Here is a 23,193-nt window from a genome sequence, read left to right on the forward strand (position 1 = left end):
AAGCCTCAATGTTTTTTGGGACCAAATTAACTAAGAGATTTAGAAGATCAGATATTAACACCAGCTTTTAGTTTGAGCTTAATTTTCTTTGTATGAACCCCCAGGAAATTCTAAGTGAAGTTATTGAGTCTGTTGTTCTCATGTCTTGCTGCATTATTCTAAAAAAAAATTGGATGAACCATACTTCATATGAGCAAATACAATCTTGTCTTGTGGCTATATTAGTGTTGGAGGTTTCATTTGTGAGAGCAGCTCATCACTGAAAATATTGGAAAAAATTGGTGGACTTTCACAGAGAAAAACGACAGACTTAATCTTTTGAGTGAGTATCAGAGGATTACGTTTTCTTCACAACAATTGATACATTGGCCAAGGGGTGTTTGGTTCAACAGTGAGCAATAATAGGATTAGGAATCCCATATTTTTTATGGTTTCCTAGCTAATCCATAAAAAAATTTAAGATAATTTTATGTTGTCATGGAATTTTTTTTTTTCATTTCTATGTTTGTTTCATAACATGAAAAAATAGAATCCAGCTTTATAGAAATCCCCCAATTCTTATTCTTTAGTTTGGTTTGAAATGAAAATAGGATTTGGTCTCTAAAATATACGGTTTGTGAAGAAACGTAATCCGAAAAAAAGAGAGGGAGAATAGTACAAATGTGTCACCTTTCTGCCCCAAATCCGCCCAAATCATTAGGATTTGGGTTTCTATAAAATCAACATACTTTTTCAACTTCGTAGATTCCGAAATCTATAAATTTTTGGGGAACCAAACTCAAGAATAGGATTCATAAAGAATCATTTATTACAATTTTGTCATTGTCAGACCCCAAATCCTATTCATCTATACTACTTCTAAAAGAGAAAACAAATGTCAAAACTTTTGCATACCCATTTTACCCTTTACAAATTTCATAAATCTAATTTTATCCTATATTTTATCCTTCTTTTCCCTATTTTGCCCCTTTCCTGTAATCTTTGTTTATTAAATAGTATTAATATTATTAGATGTTATTTATACTAGGTTAATTGAAAAGCAAAACATAATTACTCAGCTACCTTTCCTATCCTATCCCATCCTATCCTCTTTCATAACGCCCAGCACTCTTTCTTCCATATGTTATCCGCTCTCTCCCCTACTCCTCTCCCTCTCTCTTTCTCTAAAAATTAATTCGACGTTTGGCCTCCTCGCTTTAGGTGCCTCCGTTTCTCAATGACAACGCTCTCTCTATATTCCTCCTTAATCGCTCTCTCCTCGGCCCCTCTTTCTCATCTCTCTCTAAATTATTTCGACGATCGATCTCCTCACTTCAATTTCTTTCGTTTTCAACCGTTGACAATGTATACGTCCTTCCCTCAGAAGATTCTTCCGTTACTATAATTGGTAATAACTGCCAGGGCTTTCTGATCCCCATCCCCATCACCAATCCCCAAAGACTAAAATTTAGGTTATTTTGTGCCCATCCCCATCACCAATCCCCAAAGACTAAAATTTAGGTTATTTTGTGATTCTATAAATACATACTGCTTCAACTTTGATGGAGCAAAGAAGGTGTTTATTTCCAATTGTAAGTATGAGTATTGGTTATTCTTATTACCTTACTCTAATTCTTATTCTTATTCTTCGGTTTGTGGGTTGCTTGCTTACCTTTTTCTTTGTATTGATGATTGATGATTGTTGATGTCAGGGGTCCGAGATTGATAGGAGAAGTAGAAAGCTATCAAGGTAATTTAAAATTTTATTTGATCTCTATTATGTTGCAGAGGTATCTTTGTGAGCCGCATTTCTTCCCATTTGTCTGTTTTCTTTCATTGGAATTGGAAAGTACATTACAATAACATACTCTTGTGGGTTTTGAGTGCATCATTGAATTCTATCCGTAATTTCCAATTTGTTGTGATCGTCTTCATTTTGCTTTAATAAGAAACGGGCTGGTTTGAAACATAGTTGATAGAATACAACTACAGCAATTATAAATGTTTTTAATTTTTTCAATCCAGAATGGGCCTTTTAGTGTCTATGCCTGTTCTGGAAAATTGCTTCTGCTCTTGCTTTCTATTTTTTAAGCACACTTGTGTTTTTGACCAAACTTCCCTTTATTACGACACATTGCTCTCCTTTTTGTTTTCTAATTATAAATATAAATGTGTATATTTTTTTGATGAAATAAATGTGTATATTTGGGAGTTTTGTTTTCTTAAATGTTTATATAGTGGGCAAATTTGTAATCTGAATGATGTTTTTTCTGGAAAGTAGAAATTCATCAGACAAGGATTAAGATCGTTCGTACACGCTCTTGATTTTCATCATTTATCATGACATTGTCCATCAATTTAAGACGAGCTTTCAGTTGTTTACTTGATAAACCTTCTAAGTTCTAATTTTCACCGGTAACAAATGTCATATCTTCTATGGTGCATTTCTATATATATTAATTACGTCATATTTGTGGTTGCTTTCATCAAGGCTGAAAATAGTATTTTCATACTTATGAAAAATATTTAGTCAAGGGAAAAATATTTAGTCATGGGAGAGCATTTCCATATTTATATTTGATCTCCAGTAGTTTTATGACTGTGATGACTTTTTATTTCTCACCTTTAAAAATTTGTTATCAAATTTTAATGTTTCTAATCTATCAACCATTTCACATGATGAATATTTTATATAAGAAGATTCATAGTAAACACTATAATTGAAGCCTCATCATACATCTATTTTAGGGTTGTTTGAGTCTTCGTAGGGATTTGGGCATTTTTTTTACTTTGATTCCTTCACTTGCTACATAATTATATATATTCAAGTTTGGCCCATGTTCTTCTTTCTATTTTACTTCGGAAAGGAACTTGATATCAAACCCTTTATGGAGATGGTACTCTCTATGTCTAATTATTAGGAAACAAGTTTCTACTACATGCATGGCCTTCCTTTCTAGCTTTCTACATTCCCTAACAGCAGATGGTCAACTTTCCATCTTTAGGAGATGACACCAAATCCCTTCTGAATTTCTCTTCATATTTGAAGGTCATGCTTAAGAATGTGTGTTGCCTAAGCATAACCATCATCATAATCTTTGATGAGATTTTCTTTTCCATGCTTTACTTAATTTGTCATGATATGCAATTCTCATTTGAGGGGAAATTTGGTGTACTTGCATGTGTAGGATCTGAAATATATACACTAGAACACTAGAAATAGGGTGAATAGTGTTCTTTTAAAATATATGCAAAGTAGATTATAAATTGCAAAGAAAAATAGCAAACTCGGAAATTCACAATCACAAACACAAAGTTTTATACTGGTTCCACCAACCCGGTGTACATCCAGTCCCCAAGCAAATCCCGCTTGGGAGTTTCCACTATGATTTTGAAACCTTACAAAATCAAAAGCAAACCTGACCAATTTGCAAATTCCTGCAAATTGCAACACCAATTGACAAGACCATGCCAATTGCCACCCAATCTCTAAACCAAGAGATCAACCCTCTCAAATCCGAGAGAAATCCTTTTTGAAGCAAGAACACAATTGATCCTATAAGCCTTGAATGTGTAGTGAAGTGATGCAGTGGCTTAGGATTCTTTTAACTCTCTGAATATTGCCTATACAATCTCTAAGAATGATTGAAACCAAGGCAATATCAGAAACTCTCTTTTTCTAAACACTTAGCATGAAAATCTGGAAAATTAGAACTACACTGAGTTTAAACAGACTCTGTGAAGTCAGAAAATTGCTTAGTAGTCGACTACAAGGCATAGTAGTCGACTACACTGTAAACTCAGATTCTGGAATTTTTCTGTTTAGTATTTTGACTGTAACTTTCTCATCCGATATCGGAATGAGGTGATTTAAGATTTGTTGGAAAGCTGTTGAAGAGACCTACAACTTTGGTCTTTTGAGTTTTTCCAGATTCTAATTTCTAAGGGGTGTAAATGAAATGTTTTAAGACTCACTCAATATCTATAAACTCTAATGGCTAACATAGGGGATTTTTATTGTTAACCAACATTTTAAGCATGTGTTAGTGTGTTCTAACACTATGTGTGTGCATGTGTGTGAGTGATCAAGGCTTGTACAAATTTCTAAGCAAAGAAAATATAAAATTACATTTTGACAATAAAATATATCTTCTTCTTTGCTTCATTTTGCCTTGAACTCATCTATGTCTTGAGTATCTCTTTGAATATAATTGTTGATATAGCTCTGACAAAATAAATGTTAGCACATAATACACACAACATATTATATTTGTTATCATCAAAACAAACTAATCTTAGGGTCAAGATTCCTAACATTCTCCCCCTTTTTGATGATGACAAATATATGTTATTAAGATATAAAAATTTTAATCCCCCAGCATGAAATCATTAAATAAAATCTTTTACTCCCCCTGCATCAAAGTATTAGTAAAAAATTTAAAATTTTCTATATAACTCCCCCTTTGTCATTAGCAAAAAGAAATAAACATAATTCTAATTAAAATTTTCTTTTCTTGGGTACCTTAATAAAAATATCAAGCACTTTGGTACCCTTTTATATTATATCATTAGGATTAGCCCTTAGGAATCCAAATCCACTTGGAATTTGGTTTCCATTTGTTAACATAAGTGTAATTCTTTGAATTGTAAACTTCGTAAATATAAGATGAAATAAAATCATTCCTATCATGAATATTCAAATTCTTAGGAATCCCTATATACTTATTTTGTTTAGCATGAATATTCTTATTATTATTCTTCAAAACATAATCATTCTTTATAAAATACTTAGGAACAAATCCAATGCCAAAATGATTGTTTGAAGATTTTTGAAATGAGAGCAAATTATTCAAATTCTCTTTATTTTTATTGAATTTACTAACATTCAAACATATATCATCATATTTTAATTTAATAGAAGAAATATCTTTATCTAAAACATTAATGCGGATTTTTAAATCATTGCATTCTGATTTTAGATAAACATTCTCATTAGTCAAAATATGATTTTCTTTAAGCAAGGATTTATTTTCCTCTTTCAATTCAATTACTTGAGAATTAGAAATAGTAGAAGAATTAAAATCAGAAATTTCTTCAAGTAATCTTTTATTTTCACCTTTAAGAAAATTATGTGAAGCCTTTAATCTCAAAAATGTTTCATATAATTCATTGAAAGCATCTAATAATTCTTCATTATTGCATACCTCATCTTCTTGTGCCATGAAGCACATGTGAGTGGATTCCTCTTTTTGTTCTTTCATTTTGAATAACTCAAACCTGTGCACAAGAACAGATATTTTAGATTCTTTAACTTTATTTGTACCTTTGTGTGTTACCTCTAATGTATGCCAAATTTGATGGGCTGAATTGCAAGTAGACACGCGATTGAACTCGTTCTTGTCCAAAGCACAAAATAGAGCATTCATTGCTTTTGAGTCCAAATTCACTTTAGTCCTTTGAACAACTGACCATTCGGTATATGGAGTGGTTGGCTTTGTGAATTCGGTCTCTACAATGTTCCAAAGGTCGTAGCCAAGAGATTGGAGGTAGATCTTCATCCGACACTTCCAATAGTTGTACTTCGTGCCATCGAATAGAGGTGGTCGCTGTGTGGAATATCCCTCTTTGAATTGTGATGTATTTGTTGATGCCATCTTTCACCTTGCTCTGATACCAAATGTAGGATCTGAAATAGATACACTAGAATACTAGAAATAGGGTGAATAGTGTTCTTTTAAAATATATGCAAAGTAGATTATAAATTGCAAAGAAAAATGATAAACTCAGAAATTCACAATCACAAACACAAAGTTTTATACTGGTTCCACCAACCCGGTGTACATCTAGTCCCCAAGCAAATCCCGCTTGAGAGTTTCTACTATGATTTTAAAACCTTACAAAATTAAAAGCAAACCTGACTAATTTGCAAGTCCCTGCAAATTGCAACACCAATTGACAAGACCATGCCAATTGCCACCCAATCTCTAAACCAAGAGATCAACCCTCTCAAACCCGAGAGAAATCCTTTTTGAAACAAGAACACAATTGATCCTATAAGCCTTGAATGTGTAGTGAAGTGATGCAGTGGCTTAGGATTCTTTTAACTCTCTGAATATTGCCTATACAATCTCTAAGAATGATTGAAACCAAGGCAATATCAGAAACTCTCTTTTTCTAAACACTTAGCATGAAAATCTGGAAAATTAGAGAGTGAATATGCACAAATGTTTGATCTTGTGTGTATGAATAAGTTGTGTAAATTTCTGAACTTATAACCTATTTATAGCCCTTGAAAAGACAAGTTTTCAACCCCTAAAAACATATACAAAACGGCTATAAACAGACACTTATTCAAAACCTGAAATCTAAAAAAACTGCATCTATAGTCGACTACAAGTCATAGTAGTCGACTACATTGAGTCTAAACAGACTCTGTGAAGTCAGAAAATTACTTAGTAGACTACAAGTCATAGTAGTCGACTACATTGAGTCTAAACAGACTCTGTGAAGTCAGAAAATTACTTAGTAGTCGACTACAAGGCATAGTAGTCGACTGTCAGAAAATTACTTAGTAGTCGACTACAAGGCATAGTAGTCGACTACACTGTAAACTCACAGATTCTGGGATTTTCTTTTCATTGTTTTGGCTGTAACTTTCTCATCCGACATCAGAATGAGGTGATTTAAGATTTGTTAGAAAGCTGTTGAAGAGACCTACAACTTTGGTCTTTTGAGTTTTTCCAGATTCTAATTTTTAAGGGGTGTAAATAAAATGTTTTAAGACTCACTCAATATCTATAAACTCTAATGGCTAACATAGGGGATTTCTATTGTTAACCAACATTTTAAACATGTGTTAGTGTGTTCTAACACTATGTGTGTGCATGTGTGTGAGTGATCAAGGCTTGTACAAATTTCTAAGCAAAGAAAATATAAAATTACATTTTGACAATAAAGTATATCTTCTTCTTTGCTTCATTTTGCCTTGAACTCATCTATGTCTTGAGTATCTCTTTGAATATAATTGTTGATATAGCTCTGATACTGCAAAATAAATATTAGCACATAATACACACAACATATAATATTTGTTATCATCAAAACAAACTAATCTTAGGGTCAAGATTCCTAACAACATGTTACTTGTATATGCACACTGCAGACTCTTTATATTAGGAAAATTCTTCCAGCATACATGTCTATATGTTCAATACTTCATTCAAGATCATCAACTCTTTTCGAGATTTGATTTCTCAAAAGAGAAAAAAAAATGAAATTTAGTAAACATGTCAATTGAGATTCTGGGATCTCCATGGTATACAAGGTATTTTGTGCTCTTCATCATAATCTTTGATGAGATTTTTTTTTGGTTGCTAATTTGACTGTAAACTATATATATTGATGCCTCCCCAGATCAAAGTCTAATTAGCCCTACACTATATGCCAATTTTTAAGTAGTTCCTATATTTTTGATAACTTACTTTTTGTTCCATCATTTATGACGTGGAGAGCTTGCATGAGCATGATTGGATTTTGTTGAAATAATTATTCCAAATTTTTTATATGGTTTTTGTTTTATATTTTTCTGGCTTCCATGGTTCCAAAACGAAATAATTAAGCTGATTTTGGCATTCTTCATACTAAATGTTCATCTATAGAGAGAAGGTGAATGAAGGAGCAGACAAGGTCAATTTATATAATCGTAATGATATAAGTGAATGATTGAACATAGAGTAAGACAGTGTAAAAGTATCTCCTCTATCAAACATAGAGTAATGATTTTATTAGTTTGATCTTTTATCTTCAAGAAGTAAACCAATGTCAATATAGTGTTTCGGTAAGTTTGACACTACTGAATAATAAAATTAATTAATTTTGGAGTCGGACTTGGCCATATTGATGTGTGTATTAATTATGGAAATGTGTGCAGGTCTATTTATTTCCTCCCTTTCCAATGAAGCTCTATTTTCCTGTCCACTAATATTGCTTCTCTTCTCCTATAGAGCCATTTATAAACCTGATAATCATTTTTACCATCGTTTACATTTGTCAACAGTTATATGCTAGCATTTCCATTACCAGTTGACTAGATTCAATTTTCTAAGCACCGAGTTGGTCCACTAACTATTTTGCTGATAAATTTAAACACTGGTACTCAAATTGTTATAATTACCTATTGAGTATAAATATATGTATTAGTAGGAAAAAGTGTGGTGGTACTCAAATTGCGAAGAGGTCTGGTGTAACAACATTGCTAATGTTGTAGTATTTTCATTGCGTACTTTCTCCTTTATTGAGTTACTTTCTCCTTCGATTCTATATTTAAATTCACTACTTGGTAGATTAATTGATACTATGATTTGCAATGATAAAATTACAACCATAAAATTTTCTCAGAAGGTAAAGTATTCAAAATTCAAAGAAAGTATTACTTCATACTAAGATGGAAGGTACGATTGCAATCATTTATTTTTTCTCTAATTCTAATTTTCTAATAGTCTGATAGTTTTTGTTTATTACTGCTACGTTCTTCCTGAAGTGTCTCAGAATATCCATTCTCGACCAAATGCCTTTGATATGTCCAACCAAATCCCTTTGATTGGAGATGTTATTTCTGTCCAGCCCCCTGCAATTTGGTTGAATGTTCAGGTATCTTAACGCATAATAGAATGCCAAGATTTGAACATAACCAGATTAATTTATAAATTGCATTATGTTCGTTTACATAGCATGATTTGGAACTATGGGACAACATGTTATAGTTGCACATCATCAAATATCCTTGATATAAGTATTCACATAGGTTAAGTGCTTCTTAGAAAGAAAAACTAAACACCATCATAATGAAGAACTACCTTAAGTTTGAACATAGTCTGCTGCAATAATGTCAACTTGAACTATTTAGGATATATTAGATGTCGATCATGAGAATTATCAATGAACATCAGTTCAAATACTTTGTTAATTGTTTCCATAATTAGCTAGCCCTCTGGACACATGACATTGTTTCGATAAGTGATGGTTATGATATATTCTTGTGTTAAAGCTTAAAATAGAATATTCTTTGCATTTAAGATATTTTCCTTTTTTTTAATATTCTGGTAGTGTGTATAATTGTAACATAGGTATGCTTGTGTACCGAGTACTTATGATTATTCAGATTGATATGACTCACTACATAGTAGATATTTTTGTTTTGGAAGCATGTTGGTTAACTTGTTTTATTTTGCTAATATCAGCTTGGGAATAATCTGAACATGCGCTTTGCATTTTGGGGAGAATCGATTTTGATGCTCCCTTTTGCTATTCTAGGCTTAATCATGAAGCCTTTAGAGCTAAAAGGTACAAGGTTGCTTCTATGATACTTGTATTTAGCGTTGACTATGCTGCTTAATTTGTTTTTTGCACTTAAATGTGCAGGTTTTGGTTCGTGCAAATTTCCGAAAGAAAAAGGATATGGGGAAATGACTATTCTTGTGGTTGAAGGTGATGATACTTAGATATTTTCGTCATTGATATGTTTTTGTAGCTGAGGAGTTCATACCAGTTCCATATGCTTTGGCATAGGCTTCCATGTATGCATTCTTTATATGATTCGTTTATTTCAACAAAATGGCCTCCCAAAAACCATTGTGTCTTTTGAGCAATAAAACCTTTGAACTTAATTTGGGAAGTAACTCATTCTGAAAGATGGTTCTATTGTTTTTTATCTGTGGTAGACGTAACAACTAAACTGTTTCCATCCTACATTTTTTTGAGAGGTGCATCTTCTTTGAGCAGCAATTTATAATTTGTGGCACTTTGCTATGTTGTTAAGTGTATAACCGTTAACTCTCACCTCACATTCAGAGTTTTGGTGTAGGGGAAGAGACTTTTAACATGGTATCAGGACAACTCCGTTTCAAATCCCGCCTGCCACATACTTAAAATGGATTTAAAAAAAGGATACTACTACGAATCTAGGCTTCAGCCATGAAATGAATGCTCAACCCGCAGAGGAATGTTGTATAAAATTATAAGCCTCATCTCTACTTGTGTAGTGGAAGTGGCCTTAAAAACATATACATGCTGAAAATTAGTATTTATAATCAACTGATCTCTTCTTGCTACTTCTGTATTACGTAGCACATATGTTCGCATCTATTCAACACCAATAGGAAGCAACCATATCCTCAACACATGGTTAGACCGAGAGATTGTGGAACATTAAATTTTAGGAGAAATCCAACTTGAATAGAACTCTTACTTAACCTTTTCAATTAATTTGAGACCGTTGCTGAGTTGACTTTTTCTTCTTTAGTTGAACTTGATGTCTAGATTGATTACTAACTTTTATAAGCATATTTCAATTGGTTTAGTATGCAATGAGCTTAAGCAATTTTATTCGCATCAGCACAAGTAGTTTCCTCAATAAAGCCACAAGGCTAACGATGTTACTAATGTTGAAGGAGAACATAGTATATTTGTTTTGTTTGGAGATGATGAGGATATTTATTGGTAACAAATAGAGAACATAGTATATTTGTTTTGTTGTGCTTGTTAGTCAATGTTTGTTAGTAGAATATCAAGCTGCTCAAGCGAGCATGCCAAATTGAGTTTTAAATATTAGTCATGCAAGTAGTAGACCCACAACTTACTGTCAAAAATGGATGATGTGCCCTTGGATTTTCAAATCATCAGTGTAAGGTTTTTGCTGTTCTTTCTATTATCTTTCGACAAAACAAGCTCCGATGTTTAATTTTCCTTAACCATATTTAAGCTTTTCTTAAAATACTACAGATATGGCAATCTAAGCAGGGAATATAGATACCTCTTCTGGATAGAAAATTTTGAACATTACCAGTACGTATTAGTCTCTGATGTATGCTACTACATACCTTATTTGCTATCATGAATTCCTGTAATGTTTTGATTACTAGGCTATATGTAAAGGCATTAAAAAGTTTATTGGGATGCATGACTTAAGAAATTTCTTTAAGAAAAACTTTCTTTTATAGCAAAGGCATTAAAAAGTTTATTGGGATGCATGACTTCAGAAATTTCTTTAAGAAAAACTTTTTTCTGCTCTTAGCTCTCTAATTTGCTTTGTAGATAGCTGTTATTGTTACAAATTTATTCTTATCTGTATATCATTATCTTTTATCAGGAAAGATAATTCAAATGAAATCCAACAAAGGTTGCAAAGATGTTCTGAATGTGAATATCTTCAAACTAACTAAATTTGGTTTTCAATGGGTAGCGTGATTGGAAAAAGAAAATACAAGTGTCAAATTTCACAAGACAGGATTATTAGCTTTAAATTTTGGCTTAGTTATAGATCTCCCTTGCACTTAGCAAATATACAACAGAAGTTTTCACTATGTTCTCATTGTTCTAAAAGAAAATTCCATGTAACTATATCTGATTGACTCATTATTTTTTGTAGGTTGAAGTGAATGGAACAAGTTCTTTGTGGACAAAGATGGAAAAGTCATGGAAAGATATGCTCCGACAACATCACCTTTGAAAATGGAGGTACAACTTTAACCCACATAATTTTACATGGAAAGATATGCTCCGACAACATCACCTTTGAAAATGGAGGTACAACTTTAACCCACATAATTTTACTTCACTTTTATTTGTACTTATTATTGCAACTATATTTTATCTTTCAAAAAATAATACATAGCTTTTTGGGGTTTGCAGGAATTTAAGTGCCTTCTTTGAGGGACTATATTGCTCGTGATGCGAGTATGTGATCTTATGTACGCATAAAGGGATGCTTCTTCTAGAAAACTTGTATATTGCTGGAAATTCATTAGCTTTTCGTTGTATGTGAGAAATATTGTTTATTTTAATTATTGGCTTTCAACAATAAAGCTATGTTTGCAAGCTATCATGTTAACTCTTTTTTACTCTTATTGTATGTATATCGTCATGCTAATTGAAGATTTTACTGGTTTGTAATGTGATGCTAAATATTAGTTATTTACAGTTAAGATCAACTTACCTCTTCTTGATTGTGCAGTCACTTTTATCATGCGCACCATATATATGGATGATTAGGTTCCTTCTCTATGTACAATATTCTAAGTCCCGTGAGATAATGGTTAATTGGTATTCATCTTATGTATTGTGTATAAGTTCAATGCATAATTATGAAAACATTACGGATTTTGATTCATGTTGTTTCTTAATATGCATCACGTGCAACGCACGTATTGCATACTAGTTTTCCATAAAAATTGTGAAACAAACAGCCCCCAAATTTAGTCTTCAACACCTGAGAGGAGCAACAAATTCCCCTCCTCACTACCACTCCAACAAATGGGTTAATTGTTGATAGATAGCAGCATATTGTGGTTTAGAACTTACTACCTCCATAGTTCTATTCTGTAGATAGACCCCATGAAAGAACAATATTTTGGGTCTCTTTTAGCCACAAGGTTATTTGTCAAATCTTTTTTTTTTTTTTGAGGCTAAAAGAGTAATAATAATAATAATAATTCACTTTTCGTCGTCTATACACGAAAACTAAACTAGAAGAATAGTGAGCTGTTCAGAAAAGAACAATAATCCAGGGGGTCTATCGGCAATTAAACCCCAAACGAATCCTCCACACAAAACCACACCAAAAAAAACAGAAAACCCCACAAAAAATATCTAACTCAAATGTTTACCACATTCCCTCCTAATCTCCCCTTTCCTCCCCCTCTTCACCCCATGAGACCCCATCTTGTCCATCCCCTCCACAAACGCCTCGAAAAACCTGCCCTTCTCTCTCCCCATCTCCTCAACCAAATCCTTAGTCCTCGGATCCAACCACAGACCCTGATCCGTACCCAAAACCCCCAACTTATTCTCCAGATTCCCATAATACCCATTATCAAACGCGAACGGAGTCTGCACGTCCAAGGGGGATACGACGTCGCCGTTCCCGCCTGTAACGGCGGCGGCAGTACATCTGGAGGGACTTGAGGAGTCGGGGTCGACGGAGGGGTCGGGTCTGCCGGTGCTTTGGTAGTTGTAGAGGCGGTCGAGGAACTGGTCGCAGTGCGCGAAGCCGATGAGTCGCGCCCTGGAGAGCGGCGACGAGGTCTCGGGCGGTGAGGCCTTTGGAGGAGAAGAGGGAGAGGAGGGAGGAGATCGAGGAGTTTGAGCGCGGGAGGTGGTATTTGACTTTGAAGGGCTTGGATTTTTTGCTGTCTTTTCTGCCCTTTTTTACTTTGTAGTATGGGCCCCCTGCCTGCATGAAAAGGGTGGCAATTTTGTCTGAGTTTGGAGTGACATTGGAAAACTAAAGTTTTTTCCGCACCCGAAGGAAAACAACGGGCCCTTAGCTAGTAAGCGCCTTTCTCACAATTTATGCCGGTGTTTTCTCCTCTAGAACAACAGAAGGAAGGGCCAATGGCACTTGAATACCCTATTGTTTCACTAACTTTACATTTAAATACCATGAGACATGAGTTGTAAAAAACAAAGCACAAAAATATCTTAACACTGCTAGAAAATGAACTATTGTCGACGGAACTTTAGCGACGGAAAATTCCGTCGCTATAAGTCATGTTATAGCGACGGATTTTTCCGTCGTTATTTTTCCGTCGGTAAAAAAGTTTTACCGACGGAATTTTCACTATTGGCGACGGAAAATTTCCGTCGCTATTTATTTCCCGACAGAAATTTTCTGTCGGGAAATTTCCGTCGCTAAATGGGTTTTAGCGACGGAAACTTCCGTTGCTAAAACACAAAACTGCGAAATTTTTTTGGGCGCGGGCGTTTTTCTCTCCGTTCTCCCAAAAAAATTCATCCCCCGCCAAAAAATTCATCCCCGAAAATTTCATCACCCTCTCAAATCCCTAACCCCCTCCACCCCGCACCCTCTCAAGTCCTCAAAAATTTCATCACCGCGCACCCTCATCTTTGCCGGCCAACGCCTCCCCTTCCACCTCCCTCATCTTCGCCGGCGCTCTCGCTCCTCTACCGGTGCTCTCTTCGTTGTCATCTCCAGGGCTGGCCCTAGCTTAAGGCAGCTGAGGCTTCTGCCTTGGCCCACGCACCCGCTACTTTCTCTTTCTCCCACTCCCGCCGCCTCATCTCTCAGACTCAAACATTCGGCTTTTGTAGTAGTTTGATACGGTTTTGGAGATTCATAGGGTTTGGAGATTCTTGATTATAGCTGGATCGGAGCTCATTGAGGTCGATTTTGGTTGTTAGGGTTTCGATTTGGATTCGTGCTGTGTTTGTTGTTTTTGCAGCGACTGGAGGACGAGGAGATGTTGCTTCCTCTCACTCGGAGCATCAGGTTGAAGGGCCTCAGCCCATCGAAGGTAAAGTTCGGTTGGTTGATTTCTTGATTTGGTGATTTCGATCCCAGATTTTGTCTTTGTTACTTGTTGTATCCGTATTTTATCGTGAATTTTGTGTGTTAGGGTTTAGTTTTTACTAATTTTCAGTTCTTAGTGTTGGTTGTCAGTTTGAGTGGACTGATTTTCATGATTTTATTTTCATGCTAAAATTATTATTCGGAAGTTTTTTCTGTGGGAAGTTGCAAATGATATTATACTGATCTCCTGCTTTCAGTCTTTAGTAATGGAATTACGGATGGGAAAAATTTTGGTCGTGATATTTTTCCTGTTATGCATCAATAGGCAGCTGCTAGTTTTCCCCATGGGAAATGATGTGGATCACTTGTCTATGTATCTGGATGTTGCTGATTCAGCAAGCTTGCCTTATGGTTGGAGCAGATTCACACAAATTCAGCTTGGCTGTTGTCAATCAAACGAACAAGAACAACTCTGTAATGAAAGGTACAGTTTGGTTACTCCCATTCCTCAATGGAAAATCCTTAATCTTAAGTTTAGTTTAGTCTGTACATCTTTTTTGGCATTGACATTCATGGATCACACTGCCCTTCTGTCACGAAACACTGCATAAGATATAATCTATCATTGAATAGTATGATTGTGGATTTCATTAAACTTGAAAGTCACTGGACGAAGAATTAACATGATTTATTTGTTTAATGTTGTCCAGGCTTTGAACTTCAGTTACAACATTCAATTATAAATACTTTGATTGTATAGAGGAGGAAACTAGACAACTGCCATCTACCTTGTGTCTACAACATATAACTCATTGGATGAGGTATAAAACATATTTGCAATGTTTGTTTAGGTGTTACTGGCATGCAGTCCGGTTGGTGCAACTAAATAAAGTGGTCTAATTGCATATCTTTTATTAGATAGATCTTTTATGGATTTGCAAGGTCATGCTTACATTATGTTTCAAGTTAAAGAATCCAAGAGCATATAATTCCTCTATGATTCATGTTTAATTAGATGTTGGTTGCAAGATGCTCGTAGTCATAGAATATGTGATTAAGAGTTTCAGGGATTAGGATTAGTTGCTTCTGTTTCATTGTGATATGTTATTTGGATTAGTTGCTTTTGATTTTGTGCTAGTTAGTTGATCGCAAACGTAGAAATATTAGAATTTGATTGTGGCTAAGTAGTCTGTTCAATGGGAATCCATGTTTCTGCTTCTCTTTTCTTTCAGTCACTGTAATGTTTCCTAGCCATGCCACTGGTTGTAATTCAGTTGCCAAGGAGTTATTAAAGGTCAAATATAGTCAAGTTTTTTTTATATGTATGCAGAAATGAAGTTTCAGAAGTATGGTAGAACTGGTCAATACAAATCAAATAGTATCATCAATGGTTTTCTCTCCTGGTGTTATTAAAGGTCAAATATAATCAACTTTTTTTTCTCACTTAAAAGAGTTCTCTCTGAACAGGATGCACACAAGTACACTACAGCTTATCTGAACGATTAAATTAAAGGAAGTTGGTCTGATATGCTTTTATTAGTTCTAAGAGATGAGTGGAGGAACTGTAAGAGAGGTAAGATTGAAATATTGTTGAAATTAATTGAAGGATTCATGTTTACTTCATTTATAAACATTCTAACTTATTTAACCAGCTATCGAGGCTTTATCACCTCAACGAGACCCAAAATCCATTCTTTTGCCACCACGAACATGCTCGTCCGAAGGTTAGTTATGTTGAAATATAATTAACTTGTGCACATCTTTTACTTGCATTTTAATTATGGTTGGATATGGGCACATATTATGTTATCTAGATAGATTTTCATTTCAGCTTTGTAGCATTCCAGGTGACTCGTCTTTTGCTGCTAGAGAAAGAATGTGCGAGGTGGTGAAGGTTGGTTTCTTTCACCTATCTTCCCTATATTTTATTGCCATAAATTCATAAAATTTATCTATGCTGCCCCCATTCTCTGCATAGGCATGCACGAAACATGACCTACATAGTTATGGTCATGCTTACTTATTAGTCTGGATTCAGGCTCATTTGGCTTTGTTGCTGTCCTTAGGAAACATGACTGATATGTATCTATGTATCTATGTTTCTAAGTGCCATCACATGTGTTGTCCTCTTTGCTGCTTGAATGTGTGGAAGGGTACTGGTTCTGAACTCTGCTAAGGGGTTTTGGTTTGTCTTAAAAGAAAAGGATACAATGGCACTGCTAAATGGTTGATTATAGGGATTTACTGGACCTTTCTATTTTCGCTTAAACTTGGCTAGTGAGCTAGAACTCTTGAAGATGACAAATGAATTAGTTACAATCAGGAAGTCAATGGAAGAATACAAGTAGGAGACTTATTGACATTGGTTATGGGATTTCATGGTGTTCTTAATTTTTAGAATTTTCACTTGTAGAAGAATCTGAAAGAATACTAGAAAACTGGAGTTTGTGCTGGTAAGGGTACCAGTTCTAAACTCTGTTATGGGGATTTTGGTTTCTCTTAAAAGAATAGGATGCAAAGGCACTGCTAAACATACATACAATGGTTGATTGTAGCATATATTCTCCAAAACTTGTACACTATTACAAGGGGCAATTTCAAGAGCTTACCATGCTTTATTGTTTTCAGGTGTTTGTACTTCAGCGCCAACTTCTAATTTTCTTTTATTTATTGCGCGTTGAACTGATCGGTTGAAGTTCTCATAGGAACTCCATGTATTTTTTTTGTTCTCCATGGAAGGTTATTAGCTAATACTTATAGTTTGAAATATTTAGATGAAGCAATCCCTTGTAGAATAGTGTTCGAGAGAGGAAAAGAACGCCACCAGAGATTTTTAGCGATCTCTAAATATTACTAGTTCAACAAACACATTTCATGACTTAACTGATCTGGTAATGCAGTCCTCTAGAACGATAATTTTAGCGGGATTTATTACTTATTTAGTTTTGGTTTGATAATCATTCCGTAGGCGTATAATTAGCTTTTCTATCTCTTACACTTCTACTAATTGGTTGGTGTGGAGTGTGGTGGGTGGGTGGGTGGCGACTTTGGTCGTGGTTGAGGGGGGCGCGGATTTGGTGCGTGTATGCGTGCGTGCATATACGCGGGCATGCGTGTATATGAGAATATGTGTGTGCGTATAATACATAAGAATATGTCATGATACTCTCTTTTATTGCTATACTTGCATGTCATACCATGTTGTTAACGTTTGATTTATATTAAATTTGCAGGCCTGGACTTCTAGACAAGGTGGAGCTGGTGATGAGGATGATCATGATCAGAATGACTAATTTGTTTTTTTACCTTTGAAAACAATGAGTGCGTGTGCTGTATAAACAATATTTATCATGGTGTGTGTTGTGTTGTATAAATAATTATAATTATGTTGGGATATTTTTACTAAAATATATGTGTTATATATGCGTGGGAATGAATATTATACTGATGATTGAACATGATTTTAAATTTATTATATTATTTTACAGGTTTTTCAATTTTCAAAATAATTTTTTTTAAAAAATATTGGAAATATTTAGCCACGGATTAGTTGTCGCTATAGAAGCTTTTAGCGACGGAAAACATACACGGGGACATTCTAATAGCGACGGATTTTCCGTCGCTAATGTTACTTTTAGCGACGGATTTTCCGTCGCTAATTCTTCTTTTAGCGACGGAAAATCCGTCGCTAATAAATTTTTCTTTTTTAAAAAAAAATAGAACGACGGATTTTCAGTTGCTAATTTTCCGTCGCTGTTTTTTAGCGACGGAAAATCCGTCGCTAAAAGTAATTTTAGCTACCCTCAATGTACTGACGGTATTTTGGCGACGGAATTTTATTTTTTCCGTCGCTAAAACTTTTAGCGACGGATTTTTGCCTTTTAGCGACGGATTTGTCCGTCGCTAAAAGTCCTGTTTCTAGTAGTGTAAACTGTCCACCGTTAGAACCATTAAAAACTACTCTCCATTGAAATGGCAATAATAAACTGAAGAGGTAGGTAAATTTGTAATTAAAGCAACAAATGGGGTCAAGTGCTAAGCACATGAGAATATTCATGAGAATATTTTAACATCCAACTAACAGAAGGTAGCAACGTGTTACTTTTGAACAACTTAGGGTATTTTTGTGCTACTTCTGAACAATTTAGGGTATTTTTGTGCTACTTTTTACAACTCAAGATATTTGAAGTGTAAAGTTAGTGAAACAATAGGGTATTTAAGTGTTGTTTAGCCCAGAAAGAATAATAACTTGCTATATTCACGACCTTTTACTTAATTTGTAGATTCCTACCTCAAATTTGTGCATTCTTTCGCCTCTTTCAAGATTGAAACCGGTAGCGTACTATATGTTAAAATCCAGTTTTATGTACCAAAAATTCGAATTTGTGATGAGAATTGAGGGTTATAATTTTGTATTCTAACATGCTTTCGCAAATTGAGCTGTACTTTCATAGACCAAAATGTAATTCCAAATGAGATTTAAACATAGACTTGACATCATTAAAGATTTCTTTTGCTGTATCAGAACTCTATAGCATGGCGAAGATTGAAGGTTATGATTTTGTCCGCTAACACTACCTACCATTTGACGGAGAGAGATTATATATTTGTCAATAATAAAGTTTTCTCTGTCACATTTTGAAGAATTTCGGGTCATATGAAACTAGAAGCTTATAGAGTACTGCTAATTAAACTTACCAGATGAATGAAATCCCGGGCAGCAATGGCGAGGATATCGGCACAGGAGACCGCGCCCGGGCATTTGCTCTCCACCACTTTCTTCGCCATCTCGACCGTCTCAAACCCCTCCGGAGGCAAATTCTTGTTCTCCGGCATGTTTCTCTCCACCAATGCCGATCCCTCCGCTCCCGGGGCTATCAATATCGATGCATCACATCCCTATATATATACAATGCAATTCAATTCGTAAAGTATTTACGAGTTTTAAACTATTGGATTATGAGGTAACAATAAAATATCAAGGATTATTAGAATATCAAATATCCTTTAGACTAGTGAAAGAGCTTTGCTTGAAAAGATAGAATTAATACAAAGAGATACCCAAATAATATGTATTTTATTGATAGATGGAGGAATTGGTCCCATTTATTATGGGCTCTGGATTTTCTTCACTATCAAGAAATTAATATTAATGCAGAAACACTAATTTTAAGCATAATTGCCTATTGTTTAGTGGACAATTGTGATTAATTTGAGTGAAAAGTAAGAAATGAATGCGATACAAGAAGATATCTATATCTTCTTTACCAAAATTCGAAATAAATCATAATTGTTCATCAAATTATAGACAATTGTGATAAAAAATAATGATTTATCCACTAAATTTTAGTAGGGTAGAGTATCCAAATCCAAAATCATGCTCATGAAGGATCTAGTAAACTTATTTTCGATTACGAAGGCTACCGTTTACAAGATTTAATTGATATCAAAGGCACAAAATTCAACAAAGTCAGGCTGATTTACGACTAATTCACATGAGATAACCCAAGAGCATCGTCTAACAAAATATATCGCTATGCATATATGGACCTAGGCAAATTAAACATCATCTATCTAAAATTTCAAGCTTTTAAATTCAAAAGATGAGATGAAGTAACGATTGAGCACACACACCTCAACAAAACAGTCATGAAAGAAGAGCCGAATGGTGGCCGGGCCGGCGACCGGAGTCTGCTTGAATCTCGGGCCCGTGACTGAGCCCACCAGGTCATCAAGCTGAGGGCATGTCTTTGAGTAGTAATCAATAGTGAGAGGGTGATGAAGAGGAGCTTTTATTTTAGTGATGGTGATATTATTGTCGGAGCATTCAACAATGGCGACAAGATATGAGACGAAATAGAAGCAAATCATGAGGAGAATAAAGGTTAGATTGCGAGTAGCTGAAGGAGAAGATGAAGAGGGAGAAGAGACAATAGAAGAAACAAGGGACATCTCTCTCTGTGGCTCTCTCTCCTGTAGAATTGGCAACCAACACTTTCGCCAAAAGTGCCACATGGGGGATCTATTTGTATTTTTCGGTAAATTATTTCAGTACCCAAGTTTTGAGGTAGATTTGTTATTGCGCCAGTATAACCCAAGTTACAACTTGAATTATTTTAGTACATAGTACAACAACACAACCTACCAAGTGAAAACATGCTCTTTGTAGTAACTATTTATTTTTCTATCAATTAGTATTTCAATTTTTTTTTTTTAGAAAAGGTCTGGATCTGAAATCTATTCATAGTGAAGGATAATTGATATTTACGGACAAAGGTTCGATCAGTTAAGTGATAAATGATAAAATTGAATTGTTCGAGGCTGACCCAAAAACATTTAAAAGGTTCTTTTTCCCAGACACGTTCTAGCAAATTTATTGAAAATCTTACATCCATATAGTAAACACGTACTTCTTACAAAAACATGCTATACTTTATTTTAATAACAAAGTGCTAGCTATATTCATTTCAAGTTCGATTTTTTTTTGGAAATAATTAAGTGGGTATAAAAGTAAATCATTTTCATAATTTGGGTGAAAGAGCAAAAAATTTCATGTTTTTACCCATAAATCCCAGGTGGAAATTATGGAGAATCTGCGACCCGTGAAGTTAGAAATGGGGAAGAGCTAGCAAGAGCATGCATTTATATATTATCTTTTTTTGTTAACTTTGCATTTATATATAACTACCATAATAAAAAGGGATGGATCCGATGAGAATGGGCCCCATTTTGCTGTGACGTTGCTCGCATGAAGTTGTGGACCATCACTTAAAAAAGGACTATTGTAACAAAATGGCCTTGCGTTGTCAGAAATTTTTTAAAGAATCACGGGCCAACACTCAGTTGGTCAACTAATGTTTTCGGCCTAACCAGACTGTCTCTCTCCTGGCCATTATAAGCATTTTGATTTCTTTGATCTAGTTTACGCACATTATCCATTGGGGTAGGGGGGGATTAGAAATCTCATCACCTGCCTTGTTGAGTACATCTTTTAATATTTCGAAGTCTTTTTAGTGAAGTGATATGTAGCTATATATCCCCTTAGTCTCATTAGTAAGAGTCTAGAGAAACAAGCCAAAACTATACAAGAAGTATCTAGTCCTTACTAGCCCTATAAGGGGCCGTTTGGATGCCTTTAGGAAACGAGGGTATTTATGACACCAAATAGAAAGTGGTTATCCACCTCACAACTTTCCATTCGAGTGTTTACATTGTTTGGTTAGGAATCTTTGTGAATCCTAAAATAATAGTATTACATATTGTTTGGTTAGGAATCTTTGTGAATCCTAAAATAATAGTATTACATTGTTTGGATAGTATAATGTAAATTAGAGTATTTATGACACAAAATGAATCCTAAAATAATAGTATTACATTGTTTGGATAGTATAATGTAAATTAGAGTATTTATGACACAAAATAGAAAGTAGTTATCCACCTCACCACTTTCTACAATGTTTTGACTATTTTATTATTATTTTGGACACAATTATGATATTATGTCAGCTTTCCAACAAAATCACTCTTAATTTTGGTGATTTTGCTTTCAGTGACACGTCATCAAAATGTGTAAGCTTTTCATGTAAAAAAAAAAAATTTAAACAAACAATGTAAAATGATGAAAGCTGACATTGGGATCCACTTTTTTACACTTTTTATCCTTTTACATGGTAAAAACAAACAACCAAACAGCCCCTAAATTGCCCGATATATAACATCACTTTATCTAAAGCACGCCCTGCTCATTCTATTTGTAACAATCTATTTATTTCTCCAGCAAAGAACACGTTAGAAATACCATTGCATGAAACCGACACTTTTGATTTTACTTGTCATTCCATAGTCTTCATCAATCTATCACTTGTGGATATGTACCTCACATCGATAAGCCTAGCCCCTAGCAATTTTCCATCAATAAATACAAGATTTCTTCTTTAGAAAGTCCATCTTCGATCATCTGTCTATAAATTATGGTGTACTTAAAATGATTGTAACCTAAGCATTGTATTTGGACAAGATGGGATTATTATTTTGCACGACCACATGGTTAAAACAAGGAAAACGGTAGTTGTAGGTTCTAGGTTCCGGCTTAAATCATTATATGGCTCATAACTTTTACTAAAATATTAAATATTTACAGAAAGGGGAACAAATTAAGGTACATACTACATAATATGCTATCCATATTTTTTTTTTAATCTTTTACTTGAGCAAGCATTATTGAAACTCAAGTCATACGCAGTTCTATGAAAGGATAAGATTAGAGCCTAAGATTTCCTGGAAAGCTAATAAATATTATTATGCACATAATACACGTATTCTTATGGGATTTTGTTGTATACAAAATGGGTGCTTTTTGTTTGTGAGCAGACTGTGATTGTGTAGAGAGAAGACTTGCAGGTGAGCATGTGGGAGTTTGTGCTGTTGGCTTGGCAGGATTAGGAGAGTATAGTTAGGCTAGTTTTGGAGTGTAGCTAAGCTTGGTTTGTGGTTCGCCAGTTGAGACAGAGAGAGGCCAGAAAGTTAACATGCCCCATGAGCATAAAACAAGATTAGTCCATGGATAATGGTGTACTTGAGTGAAAAAGGAAATATTATAAGCTCACAACCTAGTTTAGTCTAAAATGGTAGGTAGACCCTGTTATTAGCAAACAAAATGATTTTTGGAATAGATTCGATTCTATTCCTATACTTGAATTAAGGGAAAATTGCTTCAAGGTCCAAAAATTCAAAAATCAATGTGCCCCAGCCCCCTTACTTTTACCAATGTGCTGCAGAGTGCAGCCCCTAATTTTTGCAAAATTTGTCCTCAGGTCCATCCAGCTCACCTCTCCCCAAGTTCCAATGCATTTTATTTAAAATCTTAATTTTACCCTCTCCTCTACACCTCCCTCCTCCTCCTCCTTCGA

General features: G+C 34.7%; 2 protein-coding genes across 5 annotated transcripts; one reads left to right on the forward strand and one right to left on the reverse strand.

Annotated features, from left to right (window-relative positions):
* Nucleotides 59-11,866, forward strand: LOC109840789. 4 transcript variants are annotated; one of them, XM_020409558.1, is made up of 9 exons: nucleotides 59-1,451; nucleotides 1,501-1,571; nucleotides 1,693-1,729; nucleotides 8,519-8,628; nucleotides 9,219-9,321; nucleotides 9,400-9,465; nucleotides 10,759-10,821; nucleotides 11,405-11,493; nucleotides 11,668-11,866. In XM_020409558.1, the coding sequence occupies exons 2-7, from the start codon at nucleotides 1,542-1,544 to the stop codon at nucleotides 10,770-10,772; spliced, it is 360 nt and encodes a 119-aa protein (XP_020265147.1). In that variant the 5' UTR covers nucleotides 59-1,451; nucleotides 1,501-1,541; the 3' UTR covers nucleotides 10,773-10,821; nucleotides 11,405-11,493; nucleotides 11,668-11,866. The 4 variants fall into 4 exon arrangements, with proteins under 4 accessions (XP_020265147.1, XP_020265146.1, XP_020265148.1 ...); XM_020409557.1 differs by having other exon boundaries at nucleotides 59-1,571; XM_020409559.1 differs by lacking the exon at nucleotides 10,759-10,821 and having other exon boundaries at nucleotides 59-1,571.
* LOC109843436 (peroxidase 19-like) lies at nucleotides 12,445-20,265 on the reverse strand. Its single transcript, XM_020412368.1, is given in 4 exon segments — nucleotides 12,445-13,047; nucleotides 13,049-13,207; nucleotides 18,983-19,183; nucleotides 19,919-20,265. Coding segments are annotated over 4 exon segments (1,101 nt in total). The 5' UTR covers nucleotides 20,237-20,265; the 3' UTR covers nucleotides 12,445-12,624.

This window comes from Asparagus officinalis, chromosome 5 (genome assembly GCF_001876935.1).
Source record: "Asparagus officinalis chromosome 5, Aspof.V1, whole genome shotgun sequence".
NCBI lineage: Eukaryota > Viridiplantae > Streptophyta > Magnoliopsida > Asparagales > Asparagaceae > Asparagus > Asparagus officinalis.

Excerpts from the sequence above, each read along its gene's own strand:
- LOC109840789 (XM_020409557.1), top strand. The coding sequence starts at position 1,542 with ATGGAGCAAAGAAGGTGTTTATTTCCAATT. Across the intron at positions 8,629-9,218 it reads CAATTTGGTTGAATGTTCAG|CTTGGGAATAATCTGAACAT; the intron begins GTATCTTAACGC and ends TGCTAATATCAG. Across the intron at positions 9,322-9,399 it reads GAAGCCTTTAGAGCTAAAAG|GTTTTGGTTCGTGCAAATTT; the intron begins GTACAAGGTTGC and ends TTAAATGTGCAG.